Genomic DNA, 25,481 nt, shown 5'->3' on the forward strand with positions numbered 1-25,481 from the left:
TCACCAAACAAGTGTTTTGACTAAAGATCAAACAGCAAATGTCAGGCTCACCTCTTCAGACCTCTCAGGGGGGTTGGGTAAAGACTAGAAATGGAGACCCACATTCCAGGTGTCTAAATATGTAAAAGTTATAAATCAAGTTAAACTATTAAATATGGTCTCTTCCTCCAATCTTGACAAATATACCTTCAACCACCTGAAGGCACAGGTACAAAGTTGGAATTTTTAGACCTCTTGAAGTTCCACACCATAGTGTGGTGACACGGGAGGGCCAGCCCACACCCCCTTTCCCATTCCCAGATCTATCGACACCTTGAGGGGCCTTGCCCACACGTGCGGACACCTACTCACCTCAAACCATTGCCCCTGGGGCACCCTTCAGGCTAAGGGTACATTTATTAGTTTTATCCTCCTCTGGATGGACCCAGGGAAAAGGCCCATGCAGGCCCTAGAAGCAGGCCCTAAGCTGTCTGGGAGGAGGAAATTCCAGAGTCAGGCACCCAGAGCAAGGGGGTGGGCGGAGTGAGGGCTTAGGCTGGGCACATGCCCCTGGCCCCTCAGATCCCTCATCCTGTGGGGAGGTGTGGCCAGAGGAGGGTCCTCTAATTCCCAGGTCCCAAAGCAGGGTCTCTAAAGGCAATACTGGACAATATACCAAAACGGAGAATTTACCAGGTCAGCTGTCTTACTAGTTAATATATTAGCTGAAAATAAATATGCAAAAATATGATTAAGTAGTAAAACCTGAAATTCCAGTCTCTGATCACTTCAGTTCCTTCAAGATCTATAACCGAAGGGTCTAGTATTTATCTGGATCTACCCGACAGACTAAAATCTAGATTCTCTGCTTTCTTAACGAATTTGTACAAATTGACAGAATTCTATTCACCTGCTAGAGGGCGTTAGGAAGACAGCGAGGAGCAGAAAGAGGAAGGAGGACAACATCAAGTATCAAAGACAAGATCAGACACTCAGGTCTAAGAGAGCCATTTCCCTCGTGTTCTGTCACTTGCGTGGGGAATCGTGTGACACCACGATTAACCATCTGATCAAAGTCACTAGTATCACAGCTTGCTCTCGCCAACCCGCAGATCATGTAGTTCACTCCGTGGCCTGGTAATGCCCCTACTATTCTAGCCGCTGTGAGCGTGTAAGTCAAGCTGAATCTCGTCAGCATTTAAGCTGAGACTGATGAGAGCTCTCCCTGCACCTCACCAGAATTTGCTGCACTGCAATTTCCACTTAACTTAGCAAGAAAATTAATTTGTTAATTTGAAAAAAAAAAACTAATAAATAATTCTCATCACAAGACACATATACATACTCCACAGGAAGGGAAGTATTTCAACTGAAAATCTTATTTATGTGTACTTACTGAGATTGTACCATTGTCTAGACCTATGGACAGTCTTCTTGTTTCCGGGTTAAAAGACATGCATGAACATGGAGCTGAAAGAAATGAACATGTTGATGAAATTAACAAAACGATGATTCTCATGGATTCAGGAGTGACTAGCTCAAAGTGTATGACTATTTTTTTTCCCACAATTTCCTGACAAACAGTTCATTTAACTCCCACTCACCAAAAAATAAAAACAGTAATTTTACAACTAACCCCTAGTTTTTCAGTTATCCTTTTAATGAATATAACAAATAAGATATTCTCAAACTGGACAAGTTCCAAGGGGCGTGGTCTCGGCTCTTCTGTCAGTATCAAGTCTAAATTTGCTTTGACTAGATTAACAATATTTTGTGCTGCATAAGCCTTCTGTCACCAATCTATCTCTTCCAAGCAAACCCCATCTTTAATGGAAATAACCAATTTTTTCTGAACTAAGGAAACTAAAGAAAGCTCTTATTACCCCCTCGCCCCCCGCCCCGCCAAGTACAGAAACCTATTTTTTTATTCAGAACTGATTTGGGGCATGTGGAGTAACAGAAGTCTTTTACTCTCAGTACTCAAGGCATATGCTGGAGGCTGCCAATTGGAAAAAGACGGAGGCTTTGTGTCAATCTAAAAGAGAACCAACTCGACACAGGGTCCGGCTCCAGAGGAAAGAAATCAGGTGAGTCAGCTCACTCAGTCCTGGGCAGGGTCTCCCAGTTCTGCAGGACTGACTTCCTGAGTACCACCAAGCCTGAGTAAACGAAGCGTGCTTGGAAGCCACGAGGGGCCAAGTCAGCTTCCGGTTCCCAGCTTTCTCTGTCTATGCTTGTTCATCAGAATGGGGGCCTTTCGACAACTTATTCTATACTGAAATAGTGTTCTAAAGGCCTCAACATAACTTTTAAACTTCTCCCCGCATCTTCACAGTAGCGCTGTAGGTCATGAACTACCCATCATCAAAATCATAATCGGCATCAAGTGTTTTTATTCTTACTTTTCAGGTATGATTAGATGTCTTACCCAAGGTCACACAGGAAAAAAAAGCTGGAGGAGGTTCAAAGACATAATTCAAACACACAGTCCTATATTCAAATACCCAACTTAGGTTATCTTTAAACTATAAAAGAACTTCAAATTCTACTAACAGAACCACTTGATAAACACATCACTTGGTAACATTTTTTTGATTCTCTATAAAAGGCCCCTGAACCACAACTACAAAATCTTCTAAACTGCATAAAGTACTTACTTTTTTCTAATTTTCAAACATGATATATTTAGAAAATAGAAATATGTAAAAAATAATCCCCCCCCCCCCGCAAACTTCCACCAGTACAGCAGAATATCTTCTTCTGGTTTAGCCACAAATTTAAACTAGATTCCCAAAAGAACACTGCTGGAAAAAAAGCAATCAAACGATATTTAATGCACTGCCCTAAGAAAGCCAGTCTTACTTGCCTTTGGCCTATAAACTATGTTGGCAAAATCTCTACACAGATGCTAAGACACCAGGTGTCATAATCCCATAACATGTGTGCAGGATTAAAATTTAATGATTTCATGGAAAACTATCATGTTAGCGGAAAAAAGCAAAAGAAAAAAATACACTGATTATGGTACTACATAAAGTACATACACACATAAAAATATACCTGGAAAAACTAAACACAGTTCTTGTGTTTGAGATTATTCCTATAACATTGTCTTTACTTATTATTTTGCTACTCCTGTTAAAAATTTTAAATATCTAACAATTTATTAAGATATAAGCATGAGTGTATGAAGCAAAACTTGACTGCAGCCCAAATGGCTACACATAGTCGAGAAAAATCTTATCACTTAGCTGCCTGCCTGGCCATATAAAAGTATTTCCTATATGATTTACTCCAAAGTTCCTATCTGGTTATATAATAATTAGAAAACCCACTGATCTTTGAATGTGATTTAAAAGACTTTTTTACAATACTGCACAGGCTACCCTTAAATCATCATTGCTATTTCTTTATTCCTTATTTTTCCCCCATTTACTAAATTTCTTGTTATTCTTCAACAAAAATTTAGAATGCTTACTATGTTCAAGGCATGTGATGCAATGATATATAAGGTATTATAGCTGCCATCAGGAATTTATAGATTGTGACACCAACTATATATAGGGCCTATAATATAAAACTTGTCCCCAATGTCACCTCCTTAGTCCACATCACTTTATACTGATAGTAAGAAACGCCACCAGAATTCAAAAGGAAAGACTTTTCCTATAAAGGACCATAAACAAAAGAAGTTTTAACAGAAATTCTGTTGTTGCAGAACCCATATGCTTGAACCCAGATGGTTATAGACAGGGGATTGCCAGAGACAGAGAGCATTACCTCCCAGGTGCCCCCAAAGGTACAAACATGCCTTCAAAGAGGCATTATGGTAAAACACCAAGCAACCCTGTTGTGTGTGTGTGCGTGCGTATGTGTGTGTGTGTGTGTAAAGACTTTTGGTAGGTGAGTCTTATGATGGTCCTCAAACCATTTCCCAACTGTGACACTCCCATAGGAAGAGGGCTTGCATTGGTTACCCAAAGGCCCCGCAAGGCCAAGGAGGAAAGAAATGAATTGAAAGAAATACTAATGCCCACATTTGTTGTTATAGTAAATGTCTTTCTTTTGGGGTGTTGGGGGAGTAGATAAATTGACACAGAGATCCTTCTAACTTCAACTCACCAGAAGTTAATGAAAAAAGCAACCTCTGAAAGACCAGTGCTATGGCCCATACAAAATAAGCGCCTATCCATCCATGCAAGAAAATATCAAAGGGCAAAACTGTCTGGCAAAGCATAATAAGACATAGTAAAGTAATGGTAATTATGACCAAATGGTAAAGGGAATCCTTTGGAAGGAAGAATAAGGTAGGAAACAAACAAAATATGATTTAAACACAATATTTATAGCCAGGTTGCAAAGATGTGATGTTTCCCAAAGAAGAATTCGGCTTTAAATGCTATAACGCTAATAATTTGTTAGTCGATGAAGAAATAATTGGGTCTCTCTGATGGCTAAAAGTTCAGGTCAGAGATGAACTTGGCTGAGAGGCTGTTCTATCCTCCCACCTTAAAACTGCATTCTCCACAAGCCGAGCACAGTGGCCAACCAGGACTACAAAATTACAATGCAGCTCCCCTCTACGGACTCCTCTATCAAAACTGCATGCCAAAACTCTAGATGAAATGCATTTCATCTAGAAATGAGAGAAGAATTCTCATTTTCCAAGCTATCTGATCGAGATTTGCCATCTCCGTTCTGTCTCAGACTGATGACAATCAGAAGACATGTACTTGGCAAAATTTTAGGAAGCAAGATATGAAAAGTACAAATACGATAGGAAAGAGATTTGTAGGGGTCTATCGGTAATGGGAAATAATATTCTCTTATATTAGTGTCAGGACTTTAGACCTTGATGGCCTGTCAAAATCTTATCTTTAAAATTAAACACTTTCATAATACTGAGTGTTTCTTAAAAATGAAATATTTCTAGTTTAAGGCAGGTTTTCAGCTTAAAATTTAGGGAGGGTGAAAATAAAGAGAAACACCAGTCTGGGTGATTATATTAATGACTATATAATTTGAAGGGGGAAAAGCTCAGGATATGAGCCCTAGGCAAAAATGAGCTCCTGAAACCAACATCAACTTCAACAGAGCAATAATTAAGTGGATTAGAGAGAAACTGGCTACTTGTATTTCTAACACTTTTATCCCACGGGCCATCTAAGAAAAAATATTGCTTTTGTTTTCTTAAAAAATGTAAATTGAGAGGAGGCATTCTCAAAATACTTCTATTTGGGGGAAAGTTTCCCAATTTCTATTATTTATACCTATAATTCTTTCATTTTATGACTAATATATTTCCTGTCCTTTGCTGATCGGTTGAACTTTACTCAAATAAACACAAGTTCTGTTGAAGGTTGAACTGTGGATTTCAATCACTCTGACAGCTCTACAATGCCAAAGGCATTATTTGGCAGGAGACACTAATCTTCATGGGATGTGCTGGTGGGAACTTGAAATAAGCAACAGTACTTCTGTGAATAAAACTTCAGGTGTCAAAGGCATCCTGGTGAAGTTAAATGTCAGGATCCTATGATAAGAGGGCCTTGAATAGAGAGGCTTACCAAGAGCACCCCATCACCACAAAGCAAAGATTTAATTCATGGACACTGTTCCATTCAACTGTGTGTCACAAGATAATATTTATTAGGTTTACAATATTCAGCCCATTTTTTTTGTTTTTAATTTTATTTATTTATTTATGGCTGTGTTGGGTCTTCGTTTCCGTGCGAGGGCTTTCTCTAGTTGCGGCGAGTGGGGGCCCCTCTTCATCGCGGTGCGCAGGCCTCTCACTATCGCGGCCTCTCTTGCTGCGGAGCACAGGCTCCAGACGCGCAGGCTCAGCAATTGTGGCGCACGGGCTTAGTTGCTCCGCGGCATGTGGGATCCTCCCAGACCAGGGCTCGAACCCGTGTCCCCTGCACTGGCAGGCAGATTCTCAACCACTGCGCCACCAGGGAAGCCCCCCATCTTTTACTTTATTAAGAACACTTATATTTAGGACTTCAACTGCCTAGCATTAAGAAGGGTTTTTTGTTTAAATCAAGCATTTTATGCATTCAACTGAAATTAACCCTTTGTTTTCTTTTAATTTAGTCTGAGTAACATCAGCAAAATTACAGTGAGTTGGCAGTGGTCCCTTCTTCTCCCAGAGAGGTTTTAAGTTACAGTAAGGTGATCTAACTACAGTAAGCTTTAAATTACTCTGTCAGATGAAAATCAAATAAGAGTATGCTAAATAAATGCTATAATTATTCAGATTAATTAATATCTGTTATCTTCAGTTTGGATAATTTATGTTTTCCTTCACTTTTGTTAAATATCAAAGTTCCACGGGCACCTTTTCTTCTTGGTACACAGAGAATTAAAAGACCAGATTATACTATTAATTTTGGAAATGTCAATAGTAAAAACAACAAGTTGTTTTCTACACATGGTTCTGTAATACAACCTATACCAAAAAGAAACCAACAAAGGAGCAACAGACTTCACAGCTGGGAACCAAGAAGTTATCTGAAATAAGATATAAATTAAACAACAGGATGAGCATTTCCCGATTATACACATAACCCCCACTGCCAAAAAACTCCCTCAACTGAGTTAAAGATATTGTCTAAAAGTCACCCAAACAATCACTATCTTATAAAAACAGAAATACCAAATTCATTCTTTTAAATACTTTTCAATCACTAATCTTCCCACATGAATTTCCCCCCAAGCTCCAATAAACCCAGCAGAAGGGGTAGGACAGCACAGGAACCACCTCCATTGTCCTAAATCCTTGGACCTCACCAATGGGAAAATTAACATTTGCAACTTACATACAAAATAACTCATTTCCATCCCAAATATAAACATATCAATATGAACATGTTAATCATTTTAATTTTCTAAATTCTCAATTTCAAGTTGCTCTAAGACTACAGTTCCAACAAATGGGAAAAGAAAACCAATCCAGCCACAACCTCACAAATTAGCCAATCTTTCCTAATCCCTCTGCGTTAAGGTCAGCAATGATAGGGGAATCCCCTGGTGGTTCAGTGGTTAGGGCTCGTCACTTTCACTACTGTGGCCCAGGTTCAATCCCTGGTCGGGGAACTAAGATCCCGCAAGCAGCATGGCGTGGCCAAAAAAAAAAAAGATCAGCAATGACAGTATACATTGCGTAACTCCAAGAACCTGAAAGTACTTTACAAATACTTATTTGACATATAACCAAAATCTGAGAACAAAGAAAATGGACAGTTTATCTGTTAGGTTCAGAGCAGAGAAAATGAAAGGACTTGCCCGAAGTGAGTCAGCAAATTGGTAGCAGAAATGAAAATCAAATTCCAGTTTCCCACCCAGGCACAGGTGTTACCCTACAAGCGATTCTGAATGCTCTAATCTTAAACAATGCATATTTTTTGGTGAATTTAATGTAAACAGTAAGACTGTGTTCAAACTGCATCACTCTATTTGTCTTAACTAAGATAACTTATTCAATGCATTCCCTACCTCATTTCACAAAGAATTGGAAATGGCTTTAAAAGCAGATACAATAAAAACAAACGACAGAAATAAGCAAAAAGTCTTCAGCAAGGAAAATATATATAAAAGAACAGAAAGAAAATCAAAATAAAAATCCGTTGGGAATATAACAGATCCCATGTTTCACATTACCCATAAGGACTATGTACCAGTTCCTTAGAGCTGCTCCTCCTAACCTTTTTCGCCTCATGATACACACAGAAACTTAGATGTGAACAGTCCCTGCAGGAAATGGAAGAGACTGCTAGGGCCCAGATGACTGGATCACCCCTGCCCAGCTAAACGAATCAGTTCTCGGGGCCTGTAATCCATTTGGATCAGCCCAGTATGCTGTAGCACACAGGATGGGAGGTTCTGCCTTAGAGAAAGGCAGGGTTTCTGGCTCTCCTACCTGAAAAGTAATCTCCCTTGGTGTTTCTTCAAAGGAGCGCTGAGCACGATGGTAGACAACTACTTCAAAAGCAGATAAAGCATTTCATGTATACACACAGCAATATGCGCTGAGGGCATAGTGAACGAAGGCGTTTCTGCAGAAGGCTGACACAAAGCAGGAAATCTCAGGATACAGATGAATAATCAACTGCATGTCCTTCATGCTGCCCACCGTAAATAATAAACAGCCTTTCTCTCAACCAGGCTGTTGATAAAAACTGGAAAGCAGAGAGTGCAAAATTAAGTTTTTCAGTGAGGACTAGGGTTCCTATACTTGTTTATTTTTTAGCTATTATTTATTTGTTTAAATTTTAAACTTTTTTTAAATTTTAGATGTATTTTTTATTGCGGTAACACTGGTTTATAACATTACATAAGTTTCATGTGTACAAAATTATATTTCTATTTCTGCATACCTTATAGCGTGTTTACCACCAAAAATTTAGTTTCTGTCTGTCACCATACAGTTGATCCCTTTTATCCATTTTGCCTCCCCTTCCCCCAGGTTACCACTACTCTCTTCTCGCTGTATCTATGTGTTTACTTCTATTTGGTTTGTTCATTTATTTTGTTTGTTGGTGCTTTATATTCCACATGAGGGAAATCACATGGTATTTGTCTTTCTCCGTCTGACCTACTTCACTGAGTAGAGATTCTATGCTTTAAAAGTTAGCTGAGCAAATGATAAAGTGGCCACAGTGGTGGGAAAACTGAAGGGGCCCAACCACAGCCTCAGACTGGGCAAATGCCATCACGCCAGGCCAAGGCAGAAAGCTGGAAATACGACAAAATCGGTCATTTTAGTTATTAGGTGTACCTTTCATTTGTAATTACCTTTGTAAAACCACCTTCTGTTTTGTTTTGGGGACAAATCCATAAACGCTTAGGAGCCAAAGTAAATTCCACCTGCCTGTCCTGGCAATGATAGAATCCACAGAGGTTTTCCAATTGCCTAACCCTCACTCAGGCCTGAGATGCTGGCCCTCTTAACCTATTCACTACACCTTTGGCAGCCACGTTGCTTTAACTATTCTCCATAGGGGAAAAGTTGGCAATAAAGGCCCAGACCTGATACCCAATACCGCAGAGTAAGAAAAATCTCAAACACCTGCCACCCTGGCTCCTGCTTGCGCTCTCTCCTCCACTCCTTTGTCTGATGCCATGAATAGCAAACCTAGTTGGTAAAGTAAATCTAAAATAACTCAACCATGAAAATAGGAATGTCTGTGCTTTTCATGTGTTGTTTTTCCTCTGTAGTGTGATGCAAACGCGGTGGCTGAAATGGTATCTATTAGAAGCCTGGAACAAATAATCACATTTATGGCTATAACTGAAACCTTAACTCTGTACCGTCAGGAAGGTCCCTCTGGTATCCAAGGTCAGGCAGGTCCCAGCTGGGCAGGCTGTAACTTGATCATGTCATAGGCTACTTTCCAGCTACTACGTGAGATATGTCAAGAAGATATTATTTTTGAAAGAATATTTGATAAGGATATGCTCTTATTTCTCACTTATCCATAAAAATCAGCTTATAGGAAACCCCGAATTCTCTGTAGACAGCAGGGTTTAAAACAGACCTTGCTTGGGGACCCTTTGTGACCATGTGGCATTACACCTACTTCTTTGGTTATACCACACCATGCACCATGCATGGTACTCATCTGAGGTCTGCCTCCCCCACTAGACTGTACACACCATGAAGATGGGAATCACCTGTAGTATTAAACACTCTACCTTTGTACATTGCACGGGGTTTGGATGGAAGAAACACTTAAAATTAGTTGAATGTACTGTCCAAAGAAATGAAAGAAAACAGGATATTTCTTTCTGCTTTTCATCTTTACTTGTCCTCACGTTTCCCGCACTATTTTCAGCTCAACACCGCAGAGGCATCAATAGGGACATGCATGGCTCGGTTCTTCCTCTTTAAAGATCACAGATCCAGGAGAAAGTAAAAAGACAGGAACTGGGAGGTGTACAGTCAGGGCAAGGCTGAGTCAGATACTTGCAGCGACAAGTCGCAGATGCCCACTGGCATGGACTCAAGCGCAAATGGGCACATGGCAGTAAGACAGAGGGTATCTCTTGAACTCAAAGGCAGAAGCAGAGCCAGGCTTGGGGGTTCGGAGGATGAGGAAGAAAACCTTAAGGCATCACTTGCTCAGGCTTCACTCACTCTGGAGCGAAGTGATCCTTCCTCCCTGATTCACACTTCCTTTTCAGGGCATCAGCTTTCACTGTTTCTTCAGGCACACAAATGCCTCACAGCTGTTTCATTTCTGTGTTCCCAGCTCAAGGGACCAGCCTAGGTTGAGACTAGCATTTCCTATTCCAAACTCTAAATTCCTTGGAAAATCAGACTGACTCAGGGCAAACAGCCTTCACTAGGCACATTTGGTTTCTCCTGGATCCCTCCTGGAGGGGAAGCAGGAGTTTCTCAGAAAAGGCAGGGTATGAGGACACCCCCAAAGCAGTGGTTGGGTTTTTGATCGTGATGAGTCTTCTCTTCATCTTTCTCTCACCTAACACTCTCTGAAGTTCACGCAGTTTCTGCCTTTCAGGCTCACTCCTGCCCTCAAACTTGGCCTTCACTGTTCATTCTTTCTCGTCTAATGCCTTCTGATCCCTTCCCTCCAATCAACTTCAAATTCTTCTCAATGCTATAAAACATTACTATCCTACCCAGAACATGACAAATACTATATATATATATATATTTTTTTTTTAATAAATTTATTTATTTATTTCTGGCTGCGTTGGGTCTTCGTTGCTGCACGCGGGCTTTCTCTAGTTGCGGCAAGCGGGGGCTACTCTTCACTGCGGTGCGTTGTCTTCTCACTGCGGTGGCTTCTCCTGTTGTGGAGCACGGGCTCTAGGCGTGCAGACTTCAGTAGTTGTGGCTCGTGGGCTCTAGAGCGCAGGTTCAGTAGTTGTGGCACACGGGCTTAGCGGCTCCGCGGCATGTGGGATCTTCCCGGACCAGGGCTCGAACTCGTGTCCCCTCCATCGACAGGTGGATTCTTAACTACTGAGCCACCAGGGAAGTCCTGACAAATCTTATATTAAAAGGGTTTTTTTTTCCAGTGTTTGTTTGTTTCAGGTTCTGTGACTTTATTTTTTTTCTAACTTTATTAAGGTATAATTTTCAAATAAAATTGTAAGATATTTGAAGTGTACAATGTGATGAATTGGTATGTATTGTGAAAGGATTCCTGCCATCAAGTTAACACGTTCGTCACCTCACATATTTAATTTTTTTTTTCTTGGTGAGAACTTTAAAGTTGTACTCTCTCAGCAAATCTCAATCATACAATACAGTGTTATCAACTATAGTCACCATGTTATACACTAGATCCCCAGATTCCATTCATCCCACCTCCTTGCCCCTGGCAACCACTTTTCTACTCTGTTTCTATGAATTCGGTTCTTTTTTTTAAGGTATTTTAATGGACAAAATAAACAGATAAACCATATATTGCATGTACAAGATATTCTCTGTTTGTTTTTTTCTGGATCTGGAATACTACCTATTATGTACCACTAAAAACACACAACATGGTCATATCTGCCTTGCGGTGTCCGTATTATAGCCTCCAGATACACTGTACTTTTCCACTTACTTTGTAATTAATACCACATAACCGTTATTTAGGGATCATACTGAGTAACCTCTTAACAAAACACCTTTCAATAGAAAGGATTGCAAAAAAAAAAAAAATAGAAAAGCCCTTTGGAAATTCAATAAATGAATAAAAGGAATAAATTCTAACTGACACGAAAATGTAGCCTATTTCCTTGTGCAATAAGATTCTGCCTCTCTCAAGTTAAACAAAACTTAAAGTCTTGCTCAGAGCTCAGTTCCTATGTTATCTGAATGCATATGACCCCTAGGAAAATAAAAGCCAATTTCTGATCAACTGTGAAGAATGCAGGCTTTTGTTCTTTTACCCCTCTCCACGGTAGATGGAACCATCCAACAATGAAAGATTACAGAAATCATCTTGACCATTCACGCGTTGTTCATCTGCATCTCTTGGCACCTAGCTTGATGGCCTGTATACAGTTGGCGTGCAGTAAATATTTGATCAACTACAGCGTGTACTTATATCTATGTATTTACAAAGAAACACTATATATGCATGAGGCTTCACATGTGTTGATATAAACATATGTAAATAGATCAGCATGTTGGAGACAACGCCAAAAGGCAATCTTCTCAAACTTACAAGGGCATTCACATCACCTAGGGATATTATTAAAATGCAGATTCTGATTCAGTAGATCTGGGGTGAAACTCAATATCTGCATTTCTAGTAAGTTCTCAGGTGACCCTGATGCTGCTGGTCCACAGACCAAATGTTAATAGCAAAGTAACCCCTGCTTTACTCCCTTTAGTAGGAGGCCATAGGCAAACTATGCAAATAATTAGAGGGTCCTTCTCAAAGATCATGCTCAGTCATTTAGGAAAATGTATGATAATATTCTCAGGGAAACTCATCTTTATTATCAGATTCAAGTCTGCAATAGGTACTTCTTTACTGAGCACCTATGCCAGGTACAGAGCTACAGCAGCCTTAGTCATTCAAGGATACAGCTTAATAAAGGATGAAAATACAACTTGAGGCGTCTCTGTATCCTCAGTGATATTCAAATAAAGAGAACATTAGAGAATGACACCAAATGTGTATGGAAGTGTGTATGGGGGAGGGGGTGGGTAAGCAACTGCTTAGGATCCCGCATCTTCAAGAGGTTCCTATCAAGTATCAATGTCCATCTCAAGAAGATTTCTTGGGACTTCCCTGGTGGTGCAGTGGTTAAGAATCCGCCTGCCAATGCAGGGGACACGGGTTCAAGCCCTGGTCCAGGAAGATCCCACATGCCACGGAGCAGCTAAGGCCGCGCGCCACAACTACTGAGCCTGCGCTCTAGAGCCCAGAAGCCACAACCACTGAAGCCCGCGTGCCTAGAGCCCGTGCTCCACAACAAGAGAAGCCACCCTAATGAGAAGCCAGCGCACCACAACAAAGAATAGCCTCTGCTCGCTGCAACTAGAGAAAGCCCACGCGTAGCAACAAAGACCCAAGCAACGAAAAATAAATAAATAAATAAATAAATAAATTAATTAATTAATTAAAAAAAAATATAAAGACGACTCCTTGTGCACCATCCCCAAGCCCTCGTCACTCTGCCCACGTCCGCCTCTCCTCTATCTTCGCAGTCATATGGGAACGACAAGCCTCTGGGGTCAACTTCAACTTGCTGGACTACAGAACTTCGCCATCTCGTCCTGTTAGATATTATGTCAAGTGTGATGAAAAAGACCGTAGATAAGACTGGTTATACCACTTAAAAATGAGAGAAAAAAAAAAAATCAATCAGAGAATTCCTTTCCCTTTCCATTTACCTAAACCCTCATCACTGCCAAGGCTTAAAAGGAAGTTCCCCCAGGGTCTTGGCTGTGCAACGGTGTCTGCTGGAAGCATGACCGATGAGGGGAAAATATAAGCACTTGGAATTACAGGCTGCCTTTTCACTAATGTAGAGTGGGATGCTTGGTTCAACGACGGGCTATCATCTATTCACTACAATTCTAAAGAAATGCAAACCTCAAAGACAAATTTGAAAATCAGAGAAATCCATTACATCCTTAATAATGTATTTGTTCATAAACAGGCAAAATTGTTGTTTAAGTTATTGCAGTACTCTTTTGCCAGAGGCATAAACTTAATCACACCTACAGCGTAGCATGAATTTCTTTTGGTTGTACGTGGTGGCATGTACTACTCAAACTGGGATACTGGTATGAAGGGAAGAGGTGCACACTGCAGGAAGCCAGAGGGTACATGAACCCAGACCACAAACCTGGGGCATTTTTCTAGCATGTCAATTTCAATTACGATTTGAAGGAAGGGGAGTAAGAGAATCATTTCATAATATAACTGATAATAAGTTTAAATAATTATTTTACACGAAAATAAATATGGAATAGGACAATTAAACTTCAGTAATTTTAACAACAAAACACTAGACAAAAAAGAAATTTTGTATCTAAGGGAGCCAGCTCTCTGCCTGCAGGGGAACTTCTGCCAGTGCAAGAATGTAAGAATCAGTCATCTTTTTTTAAAGGTACATTTGAAAGATTCACTATTTATCAGTGCAAGGACATATTTCTCACATAAGATTCTGGGGAAATAAGACTGACTTCTAATCAGAACGTTTCAATCCTAAGCAAATCCTTTTCAGAACTGAATGTGCAACACTGAATGTTTTGAATTTGAATAAATAATATAACAATAATGCAAGAACAAATTTACTTCACAAATGTAATCACTGGACAAAATTTTGAGTTGTCTAAGGAAGTACTTTACAAAAAAATTGGAAAAGAGAGGGAGACTGTGTAATCAAGGAGTCTAGGTGCTGTAGTCCTTCCATTAATCTTATTCAGAAACTGTGCATATATAGTCAATTTCAGAACAATTTTCTTATTTTACATACTGAGAGCTAGAATGATTTAACAAGGTACTTTCCATTATAATGATAATCCCAACCCTCAGGCATCTCTACTCAAGAAAATACAGAGAAGGCAATCTGGGAAGGAAGGGGAGTTGGGGTCCATGTCTGATTTTTAAAGACAGAGATCCAGATACTTACAAGGCATCACATGGTATATGCTTGGCCAATATTGTCCACTGTCTCTCTTTAACCACACACGAACAGTCCTGCAACAAAAGAAAATGTGTGTGTTAAATCACGCTATTTTTGGTCATGGGAGTGTTGATAGACAGAAACCAAACCTCTTAATTATATATACAGTGGACCCTGAACAACATGGGTTTGAGCTATATGGTTCTACTTATAAGCATATTTTTTTTTCACCAAATATGTACTACAGTACTACACAATCCACGAATGGTTGAATCTGCAGATATGGAACCACAGATACAGAAGGCCAACTATAAAGTTATATGCAGATTTTAGACTACACAGAGGGTCAGTGCCCATAACCCCTGTGTTGTTCAAGGGTCAACTGTGTGTGTATATATGACATAACTACATTGCTATAATTAATAATATATATTACATATAAATATGTATAACATATATGGTTATAACATATCTCTATATAATACATGCATATATATTTTAATTATATATATACACATTACATAATGTGCGTGCACACCATTTACGCCTCTCTAAAGGCATATTCCTATGTTCCTTAAATTTAAGGCTGTATACATTTAAAATTATATATGACTTTTATAATTAAATATTTGAGGATAATTAAATTTTATCCTCATATATATTTATATACACACGTGTGATAGTGTTTAAAAATTATTTTTGTAGTTGTTTTGCTCTCGGAGTATATGGCCTTTGCCCCAGTCGGTTGGAAGCATTCATCTCCCTGGGGAGTAATTAGGATTTACTATGGAAGGGAGTAGGAAGAGATAAAATGAAGCAATATGCAACATCTGACACACACGGAAGGATGACATAGTAAATTCACAGTCTTACAGGCCACGGCATCGTCTTGAGAGAAGGTTTTTGCAAACACAGTCAAGCAATGGTAAACTCTGAGACTCAAGATTATTGAGCTAGAGGGCTGGCCATGCAACCCACCATGGAACAGGGTAATCCTGCAGCAAAGGCTGTGGATGAAGTTCTAGGCTAGAAGGCCAGAGAGAGACACAGCAGACATCCAGGAGAGCTCAGAGAGGAGGGGCCAAAGAGAGAATGAACCAGAGGTTACTGGGAGGTTCTTACTAACCAGAAAGGCCCTACCACGAATTACACCAGCACGCGCACGCAAGGCAAACACAGCCAGGAGGTAAAGGGACATTGCCCCAGAGACCAGAGGAAGTAGCAAACATCAAACCAAGGGAAACGAACAGTGCCCCACTGCTGCTAGAAGATCATATACACCACACCCCTCACCCCACACCCTTAAACCATCCTAGGGTAAAAAGCAGACACTGAGAATTTTAATCTCAGAGAGAGCTGGACACTACCTAAATAGACTATTTAAGTCATCATATTAGACTAAGTTTTAAATTGTATTGGATTTCTTCCCCAGTTAATCAGCGGGTCTCCCCATCAGAATAGGAGAAAAAGACTAACTACAGACACAATAAAGAAATGCCACTTTCTCTGCACAGCCATAAGATACGATGTAGTGATATATAGTGACACCACTACATATACATGTAAAACTCCATCTTTTTGGCCAACCAGCCAATTTGTGAGATGGTATAATGGAAAATAATTCTTAAGAAATAATTCAATACATACATTATTTATACACATATCATACCAGCCTTCACTTAAATTCTTTTTATAATATGTGTCAAAACAACATTTTAATATGGAGATTATTATCTCAACAAGAATAAATACAGGAGTCACATCATGGAAAATGTCAGAATAGGAAGCTCCCAGAATCAGTCCCTGTACCAAATCAACTATTGAGCTGTCAGAATCACTGTTTCAGAATTCTAAAGTCTAGTTAGACACTTGCAGCATCCATGGGAATGCTTGATGAAGAAGCTGGTATTATGTCAATGAATTTCACATCTTACTTGCAGCTACCATCATGCATGCCCCATCCCTGTAGCAGGCAGCTGTGGGGACAGTGGCCCATGGTCATGGAGTGACTTGCAGGTACCAGGGTGGGAACCCTGTCCTCCAAAATTTGGGGATGCGTGTTTTGATTTGCCTGGCAGTTCACTGAGAGACTAGAGAAGATACTGGCCGTTGTTTCAATCCCCTAGGTCTGAAACGTTTCCTGGGCGATGTCTGCCAAAAGAATTTAAAGGGAAGGAAGACCTTTTTCTCCTTTATGAAATTCAGGCATTAAAAGAAATCACTGGTTGGGACTTCCCTGGTGGCACAGTGGTTGGAAGTCCACCTGCCAATGCAGGGGACACAGGTTCGATCCCTGGTCTGGGAGGATCCCACATACCACGGAGCAACAGGACCCATGCGCCATGACGGCTGAGCCTGCACTCTGGAGCCCACGAGCCACAGCTGCTGGGCCCGCATGCCACAACTGCTGAAGTCCACGTGCCTGGAGCCCGTGCTCTGCAATGGGAGGGGCCACCGCAATGAGAGGCCCATGCACCACAGCAAGGAGTGGCTCCCACTCGCTGCAACTAGAGAAAGCCCGCGCGCAGCAACAAAGACCCAATGCAGCCAAAAATAAAAATAAATAGATGAATAAAGTTGAAAAAAAAAAAAGAAATCACAGGTTGACCTCAGAGATAAAAGAACAGAAACTTCAATGATCACATGATCACGTACAACATGAAATATAGTCTTTGCAGAAAGAGTTGGGAAAATGTCACTAAACAGACAACTGCAGCATTCAACAAGTAACAAGAGCAATCTCTAGAGAGGAGGGAGAATGTGATTTTCAGTTGCCACATTATAATATTTAAAATATCCAGTTCTCAGATTTGTGGTTGCCAAGGGGCAGGGGGAGTGAGGGAGGGATGGACTCAGAGTTTGGGGTTAGTAGATGCAAACTCTTACACATAGAATAGATAAACAACAAGGTCCTACTGTATAGCACAGGGAACCATATTCAATATCCTGGGATAAACCATAATGGAAAAGAATATTAAAAAAAAGTACATATGTGTATAACTGAGTCACTTTGCTGTACAGCAGAAATGAACACAGCATTGTAAATCAACTATACTTCAATTAAAAATAAGTTTAAAAAATAAAATATTTCTAGACATCAAAACATTTTTTAATAAAATTAAATAAAATATCCAGTTCTCAACAAAAAATTGCAAAGTATGCAAAGAAAGAGGAAATGGCCCATTCATAGGGAAAAAAGTGACAAAAACCACCAATGAAGTAGTCCAAACACTAACTGGCCTTACTAGACAAAGACTTTAATTAACTATCTAAATATGCTCAAAGAGCTAAAGGTAACCACAGACAAAGAACTAAAGGAAATCAGGAGAAGGATGTATGAACAATTAGGGAATATGAGTAAAGAGATAGAAATTATATAATAAAATAAATAGAAATTCTGGGCCTGAAAAGTACAATAGCTGAAATGAAAAATACACTAGAAATGGTCAATGATAGGTGTGAGAAGACAAAAGAATCAGCAAACTTCAAGATAGGACAACTGAAATTACCTAGTCTGAGGAAAAGAAAGAAAAAGAATGAAGAAAAATGAACAGAATCAATAAAGACTTTGCCTGGAATTGAGGCAATCATCTTTGATCATGAGACAAACAAGCTTGAGGATAAAAGTTGACATGCTAAGGGGAGTTCCCAGGTGGTCTAGTGGTTAGGATTCGGCACTTTCACTGCCATGGCCCAGGTTCAATCCCTGGTTGGGGAACTAAGATCCCAAGCCATGTGGTGCAGCAAAAAAAAAAAAAAAAAAAAAAAGTTGACATCAAACACCATTGACCCACCAACCCTTTAGACTAACTTTAGACTTGTTTGTGAGATGATCTGATTTTTTCTTACCTTGAGCCACGGTTTAGTGGATTTTATTACCAGGATCTGAATACATGTTAACTGATAGAGAAGACGAAAGAAAGGAATGCCTTTCCTTAGGTTTTGGGTTTGTCCAGCTGCATGGATGGCACTGTCATTCACTGAGATGAGGAACACTGGAAAAGGACCAGATTTGGGGGAGTATTATGACTTCACTTTGAACATTTGAGTGGGAGGTATCTTTAAGTTAGCCTAGAATTCTTAATGAGTGAACAAAAGACAATTATAATTAGAGGCTATGGCATGAGTTGCTCTGAAGATTAAATGTAAGGTTCTTGACAACAGTGCTTGGCACATAGCAAGCACTGGATAACTGCCAACAATAGTATTGTGATTATCATCACTATTGTTTAAAAACCTACCAATCAACCATAGCTTGGGAGAGTTCAAGATCCCAAACCTTTTCCTGCTTTGCCAACGTACTGAACATCTTACTCCTTGTTATAAGGGATTTTACACTCAATCTGCAAAGGTGTCATAAATTATTTATCCATTCCTGCATGCATTTCTTTAACACGTACTGAACATCTACTATGTGCCAGGCTCTGTGCAGGAGCTCCATGTGGACAGACAAGGAAACATCATTAAAACAGTACCTGATAAGAGCTGCAAGCTATTTTATATCTATTTAAGGCCATGTAGGAAAGGTATCTAATCCACATGGCAAAGGGCGGCAGGTTCAGGAAGTGCTGACTCTGAAGGAATAGCACTATCTGTTATTTCATGTATTTCCTTCATGGCACCGGCCACAGTCTGCTATCTGATCTACCTACTTGTAAATGTGTTTCTTATCTTGTTACCGAACCAAACTTGCTCATCCACAGGCAGTAAAGCCAATCCACTGACACTGGCTTGTGGTGAAGGGAAGTACAGTAACTATTGTAAGGCGCCAGACAAGTAATCTGGCACAGGTAGTGCTCAAAAAGCCCGAACTCCCCAGAACTCTCTGATGGGTTGCAGGAGAGCATTTTTAAAGGGGGGGCGGGGTGGGGGCAGAGTTTGTGATTAGCTCATGCACAATTCTCTGATTGGCTGATGGTGAGGTAACAGGGCGGTACCACAGGGGTTAACATCAATCCTTAGGCTCCAGGAGGCCTGGCGGCTATGTGCTCATGGTCATCAAGCAGTTAACATCTTCCATTTGGTGTGGGTTTTAGCATCTGTAAAACAACTCAGGAAATGTGCATCAGATATTATTATCTAGGTACTTCAGAGAGGAGCTAAAGCACAGGATACAGAGGAGGGGTCTGTCCAGGGAAGGCCCCAGAGGGTCCTGCTCGGTTACAATTTGATTCGCCCACTAGAAAATAAGCATGAGGGGGACTTTCCTGGCAGTCCAGTGGTTAGGACTCAGTGCTTTCACTGCCGAGGGCCTGGTTCAATCCCTGGTTGGGGAACTAAGATCCCGCAAGCCACGTGGCTCGGCCAAAAAAAAGAAGAAAAGAAGCATGAGAATAAAGAATATTCTTTTCTTGCTCATCACTGTCTACCCAGAGCCTAGGAGTACACGGCCATGGTAAATGTATGATAAATATTCGTTGGGTGAATGAAAGTAGGAAGAAATTTTCCTCTACCCTTCCAGGTTCTTCTGGCAGGTCTAAGAAGTAAATTGACATGAGACAGATTAACAGGAAAAAAATCAAACAAAAGTTTAATAACATGTATACATGGGAGAGACCCAGGAAAACTGAGTAACTCTCCAAAATGGCTGAAGCCCTCACCTTAAATACCACCCTCAGCTAAAGACAAAAGATGATGTTGAGGATAGGGAGAGTCAGTTGTTGGAAGCTACCAGGAAAAGCACAGTAAACAAGGGTAGGATTGTGATGCAGATTTAAGACACTGCTTTCTGCATCAATAAGAGTTTCCAGAGATTTGGTCATCCTCCTCTTCTTGCTGCATCCAGGGAGATACCCTTACACAAGTGGAGATTTCCCTTACAAATGCAAATGTTTCTTGCAAAACGGTAACTCCTACTTGATTTTCAGAGTTTTCCCCATGTCTACTGTTTCTTAGAAAATAACCAGCTTAAAATTAATATGCCAAAGAGAGATATTTGGGGATGGCAAATTCTGTACCCCTACAAGGTGTTAGTCCCAGGTGGCAAAGCCTGCTGGCTGTCTACACCAGATTCATTCTCCTCTTCTTCCTGAACAGCAGTTAGACTGACCAGAGAAGGATGGGCAGAGCACAAAGGCCAGTAAGTAGAAGACAAAAGACTTCAAGCTAGACCAGATGCTTAGCACAGTTTATGTGTTAGAGATACTACTATAAACAAACAAAAAGAAGTCTACCAGGCTTTCCAGGGGACCGTTTTGCCAACAGAATCCCCGTTGTGGCCTCCCAACAATCCCACAGGGTGGGGATGATTATTACTGTCATGTTGCAGGTGAAGGTTCTGCAGCCCAGAGAGGCCCAGGCTGCACAGAGCCCCAGGGTGAACAAGGTACCCGCCTCCAGAGGCTGCGCTCTCTCAGCCACTACACCGTGCAGAGCTGCTCCCTCACAAGGAGGGGGGAGAGGAAGGTAGGAAACCACGGGCGAGTTTCACTTCAACATTCTGAGTTTAAAATGGCTACAGATCACCTGAGTAACGATTACACACGGAGCAGCTTCTTACATGAGGGTTCCAGATAAAGGGAGCACCTACCCTACGTGCACAAAGGTTGTTACACTATCGTAATGTTAGCTGAACCAATGGTCTTTCTGATGCATAAATTATTTTTAAAATATATAAAAGCATATACAAACACACATTTTTTTTAGGTAACAGTGTTCCTAAAACTCCCGCTTAAAAAAGGTACACATCAATACAGTCAGCGCAGGTTTGTTTAAAGATTTTCTAAAATAGCTGTACAGGTCAGAAAGGTGGCAGGATAATATGAGTTTTAATTTTAATAATAGTAACAGACATTTCTACAGAAATAACAGCCCCCAAAACACTTTGCATATACATTTAATCCTTACAAAGCCCTATGAAATAGAAACTATCCTTTAGAGATGAAAGTGTAAAGCCCAGAGAGCTTAAGCAATTTGCCCAGAACTAGTGAGTGGATGCAGTTATTTTAAATCCTGTGCTCTCTGCACTAAATATACTGCCTTCCTTACACTAGCATGTATCTGGCAATTGATAAATTTTACAACCTAAAAATAAAACGCTACAAAAACATCTGTTCTCTTATATTCAGAGGTGTAATAGCAGTTTAAAATAGAAAAAAGATACTGCAACCCAGAGGTCAAAAGCACAATTTGGGTGGCTAGGAATTTCTTAAATAAATGTAAATTCCACTATACAAAGCCTATAAGTGTTCATTTTTCCGCAAATTATATTTAAAGAGCAACATAAAAAGCTTTTAATAGTATGTGAAAACTTTTTTCCTTGAAAAAAAATTTAAGGAAAAACAGCTGTGATTAAGAGTCAGAGTTAAGCCAGTAGAGGTCAGTGTGCGGGGGAAGAAAAGTGCATGACTCTGCTGAAAGGCAGGGATACTGCATTCACCACCCACACATAGCCCTGGGGTTCACCAACCCAACATAGCACTGCACAGCCCACCTTGCCACGTCCCGCTTTCTTCTCCCCCTGCCTCTTCCTCTCCCCCAAGTTCTTAGCACTAGGCAGAAACAGACACTGGGGAGAAGTAATCACTGCTCATCTCAAAAACAGTAAGACAAGGTACCCCCAGCGGGCCTCAGCCAGTCCAGCAGCTGGGCCACTTTGAAAATAGCATAGTCTTACTCTACGTTGGACACAGCTGACCACATGTCAGCAAGTAAAACTTATTTTAAAATATTGGCGTTAAGTATTATTCCTTAAACCTAAAAAAGTGTTGTTGTTGCTGTTTTTTAGGGTTAAAATAGATGTTAGATAAATTGTAGCATTTATCAAAACTCCCGCAGCATCAGAGCTGGTTGACTCGGTGTCAGAAGAAACCACACTTTATCGTACTTGGCATCTGCCCCAGGGCCACGCCCCGCACGAGGTCCAAAACTGGCGCTCATCATTTACGACATACCAAAAGGATCGGATAAAAATTCCTCCCTCCAGTCACCCACGTCCCACCTGCCCTTGTCAGGAAGTCTCTGGTTACACCTGCACAGAGGCCTTGGGCAGAATGGGCTGACACCGACACATCTGTACACTGTGTCGGGCGGGATGATGGGAAGCAACTAGAAATTCTTCATTTTACAGCTCCAGCATCCACTAACACTCTACAGAAATAAGTAAGGGAATGGTATTCCCAGGCTGCCTCCCATCCCACCCCCCAAGTCCCTCCAAAGAACCGAATCCAGCGCCAGTCCTGAGCTACAACCTTAGCCAGGATGGGGGTGTCCTCCTCACAGGCAGCCCTCAGCCCAGCAGCCAGCAGGTTCACACAGAGGGGTTCAATCAAGCAGGGGAGTCAGATGCTCCCTTCATGAGATTCCTCCAGATTTCCGTTTGTTTGACTTTCTTGTTTTGACCTGTGCTGGTACCCATACGCTGCCAGTAGAGTTTAGACACGGTTACTGAACTGTGTGTCTGTGCATGCGTGTTTGCGTGTGAACACATACATAGATATACGGCCAAGCGCCACACCAGGTCCACCCTCCCACATCCTATCCAGGAATATACCCTTTGTTCTACATTCTAGCGATCTTTAAGGCCGCTTATACTAGTGGGGACAATGAACTACCGGGACTGGGACAACTTGGATTTTCTAAGGCTGCTAAAAGTTAGGAATTCTGCCCCACCGCCCCAAAAGTGCACTTACACATTCAATCGACCTGTTGATCATTAGCTCATTCGACAAACATTGATTAAACACCTACTAGGTACTAGTATGTGAAATGCACAAAAACAAACAAGTGCCACCTCTGCAAGGTAAGAGCTACAGCAGGGAGGAGCCCGTGCTGCTCCAGGAGCACCTAGGAGCGTCTAACCCTGACGATGGAGCCCGGTCAGGGGACAGCAGAGAAAGCTTCCCAGAGAGGATGGTGTCTGAAACGCAGGACGAGGAGGCATTTGCCAGAGGAGAGGAGGAGAGGGTGATGCAGCGGAAGGAGGTGAGAGCAAGCAGGGGAGGGAGCAAGGCAGGAGTGATGAGAAACCAGCCTAGACAAAGGAGCAGACAGGAGGCCGCTGTGGGCTCTGTCTGCCCCACCGAAGAGTCTGGATGTCACTCGGAGGATGCCGGAGAGCCGCTGGAGGATAAGCAGCCAGTCACAAACTCCTAATATTTCTGTTTGTTTGGGGGAGGCCTGGAAGAAGCCTGGTTACCCTGAAGTAACCAGTTTGCAGGATGTGGGCAGTAAAGCAGGCAAAAAAAGGACGAGGCCCTAGAGGAGAGAAGAGGCCACATTTCAGAGCGTTTAGGAAGCAGAAGCATCTGGACTTGGGGCGACCGGAGGTGGGGTGCTGCGTGAACGGTGGTGCCATTTGTCAGTGAGTGATTCTTGTGGCGAGCAACGTTGCCTTCATCTTGAACTTGCTGAGCCTGGGGACTGAGTGAGTGAACCGACTGCCTGCCTGCCTGCGAGAGGTCTCGGTGCGAGACCTGAGCCGAAAATGAAGATCTGGGAGTCACCAGCACACAAGCAGTAGGTAACTCATCGGAGAAGAAGAAGGAAAGAGGGCCAAAGACAAAGCCCTGAATGACACTAAAAGTTAAGGGGTGTAGAACATAAAAGATCTGTGAAGACCTCAGTGTGGGCCGCCAGGGAAGTAGGAGAAAAAGCTGGTTACTTCTCAGACCCAGCACGTGTCCTAATTTTTGGTCCAGAAAATAAGGTCATTATAAACATACCTAAGACTGAACCAAATTCACAGTGAGAACGTGCCCACAATAAAAAACCATCTATATAGGTCACTTTTCTGAGGGAAGAGGGAAGATTGGGGGTGCTGACAAACAGGAGACCACAGGTTGCTAAGCTACTGAGTAAATAAGACGGGCGTCTACCCATGTCGAATCCAGGCTTTTTAAAATGTGCCCTAGAATGATGCAACCTTCATTAGTTACCATAGCGATGAGCTCATTTCCCAGGGGACAATTGTTATTTTTGCTACCACTGAAGTAACTGGGGGGGGGGGGGGTGAATCCTACTGTGTTTTGAAGACCCTGAATTTTCAGGGAATGTTTTTCTAATAGATCACACATTACAACCTCAGTACTAACAGAAGCAGTCCCTAGCATCTGCAAACTAAGAGAAGAACTTTCAGCAATGGGATGTCAGTCCATGTCTTTTTGTAGTTTTTTACAATGACTTGTTTCAAAGGGGAAAAATGCTCTCTAATGCAGAGAATGTTGTGGAAATTCTTGGAAAACAGAACTGAAAGATTTTTTTCTATGATTATTTGTAGTAAGAACAAACTATGAGATTCTCATTATATGCATTCAGATCACATGTAGTAAATACACGAAACCCAATCTTCTACAGAACACTGTGCATCTCTGTACTGAGGGTTTTTCCAGGGACAGACAGAGGCTGCTGTGTGGAGTGAATGAAGGCGGCTAGGGGTTTCAGAGACAGGGGCTCAAGCTGGGTGCTCTCCAGCTTCCAGAACATTCTGCCAAGAGGCTCAGTTCCAAGTATTAACCACCTCACTATGTCAGACCTGAACAACTTTGTTGAACCGCAGATACCTGGATTCCCATGGCTGTAGCAACCTAGCAATCAGCCGCTGGAGAAGAGGTTTGGCTGTTTTATATTTCAACACCTTGAGGTTTGGACGCTATCCCTGCTTTAAAAACGAGAACAGTCATTCTGGTCATTTACAGCACTGTGCTTCATCAAGGTGTGCATATTACAGCCATCCCCCCAGGGAATTTTAACCAGCTGGGTCATTTCTCTCGAACCAAAGGTCGTGAAAGAAAAATGACAATCAAGTGGCAATATCTTCACTGCTTTTTAAAATCTATGAAGTGAAGTCTCCAAATGAGGTTAAATGGACACAGATGCCAGGTGAGAGATTATAAACACACACAAAATATACGGAATTGTGATCTTTATCAGTCAGTAGTAGGGGGAATTCCCTG

The 25,481-nt window shown here is 41.3% G+C and overlaps 1 protein-coding gene across 3 annotated transcripts in view; it reads right to left on the reverse strand.

Moving 5' to 3' along the window:
• The window catches only part of WDFY2 (WD repeat and FYVE domain containing 2), a 172,856-nt gene that overhangs the window by 85,753 nt on the left and 61,622 nt on the right, over window positions 1–25,481 (reverse strand). For 2 of the 3 annotated variants that reach the window (XR_005017260.1, XM_036831820.1), the window contains exons 2-3: window positions 14,596–14,663; window positions 1,376–1,449 (exon numbers count right to left, since the gene is read on the reverse strand). Coding sequence is in view for 2 of the 3 variants with exons in the window: in XM_036831820.1 (XP_036687715.1) it covers window positions 1,376–1,449; window positions 14,596–14,663 (142 nt within the window). In the remaining variant the exon portion in view is untranslated. Of the gene's footprint in view, window positions 1–1,375; window positions 1,450–14,595; window positions 14,664–18,438; window positions 18,494–25,481 lie in introns of those variants that run through there. The other variant, XM_036831822.1, reaches the window with a different exon arrangement.

The sequence above is a fragment of the Balaenoptera musculus genome, chromosome 18 (assembly GCF_009873245.2).
Source record: "Balaenoptera musculus isolate JJ_BM4_2016_0621 chromosome 18, mBalMus1.pri.v3, whole genome shotgun sequence".
Lineage (NCBI taxonomy): Eukaryota > Metazoa > Chordata > Mammalia > Artiodactyla > Balaenopteridae > Balaenoptera > Balaenoptera musculus.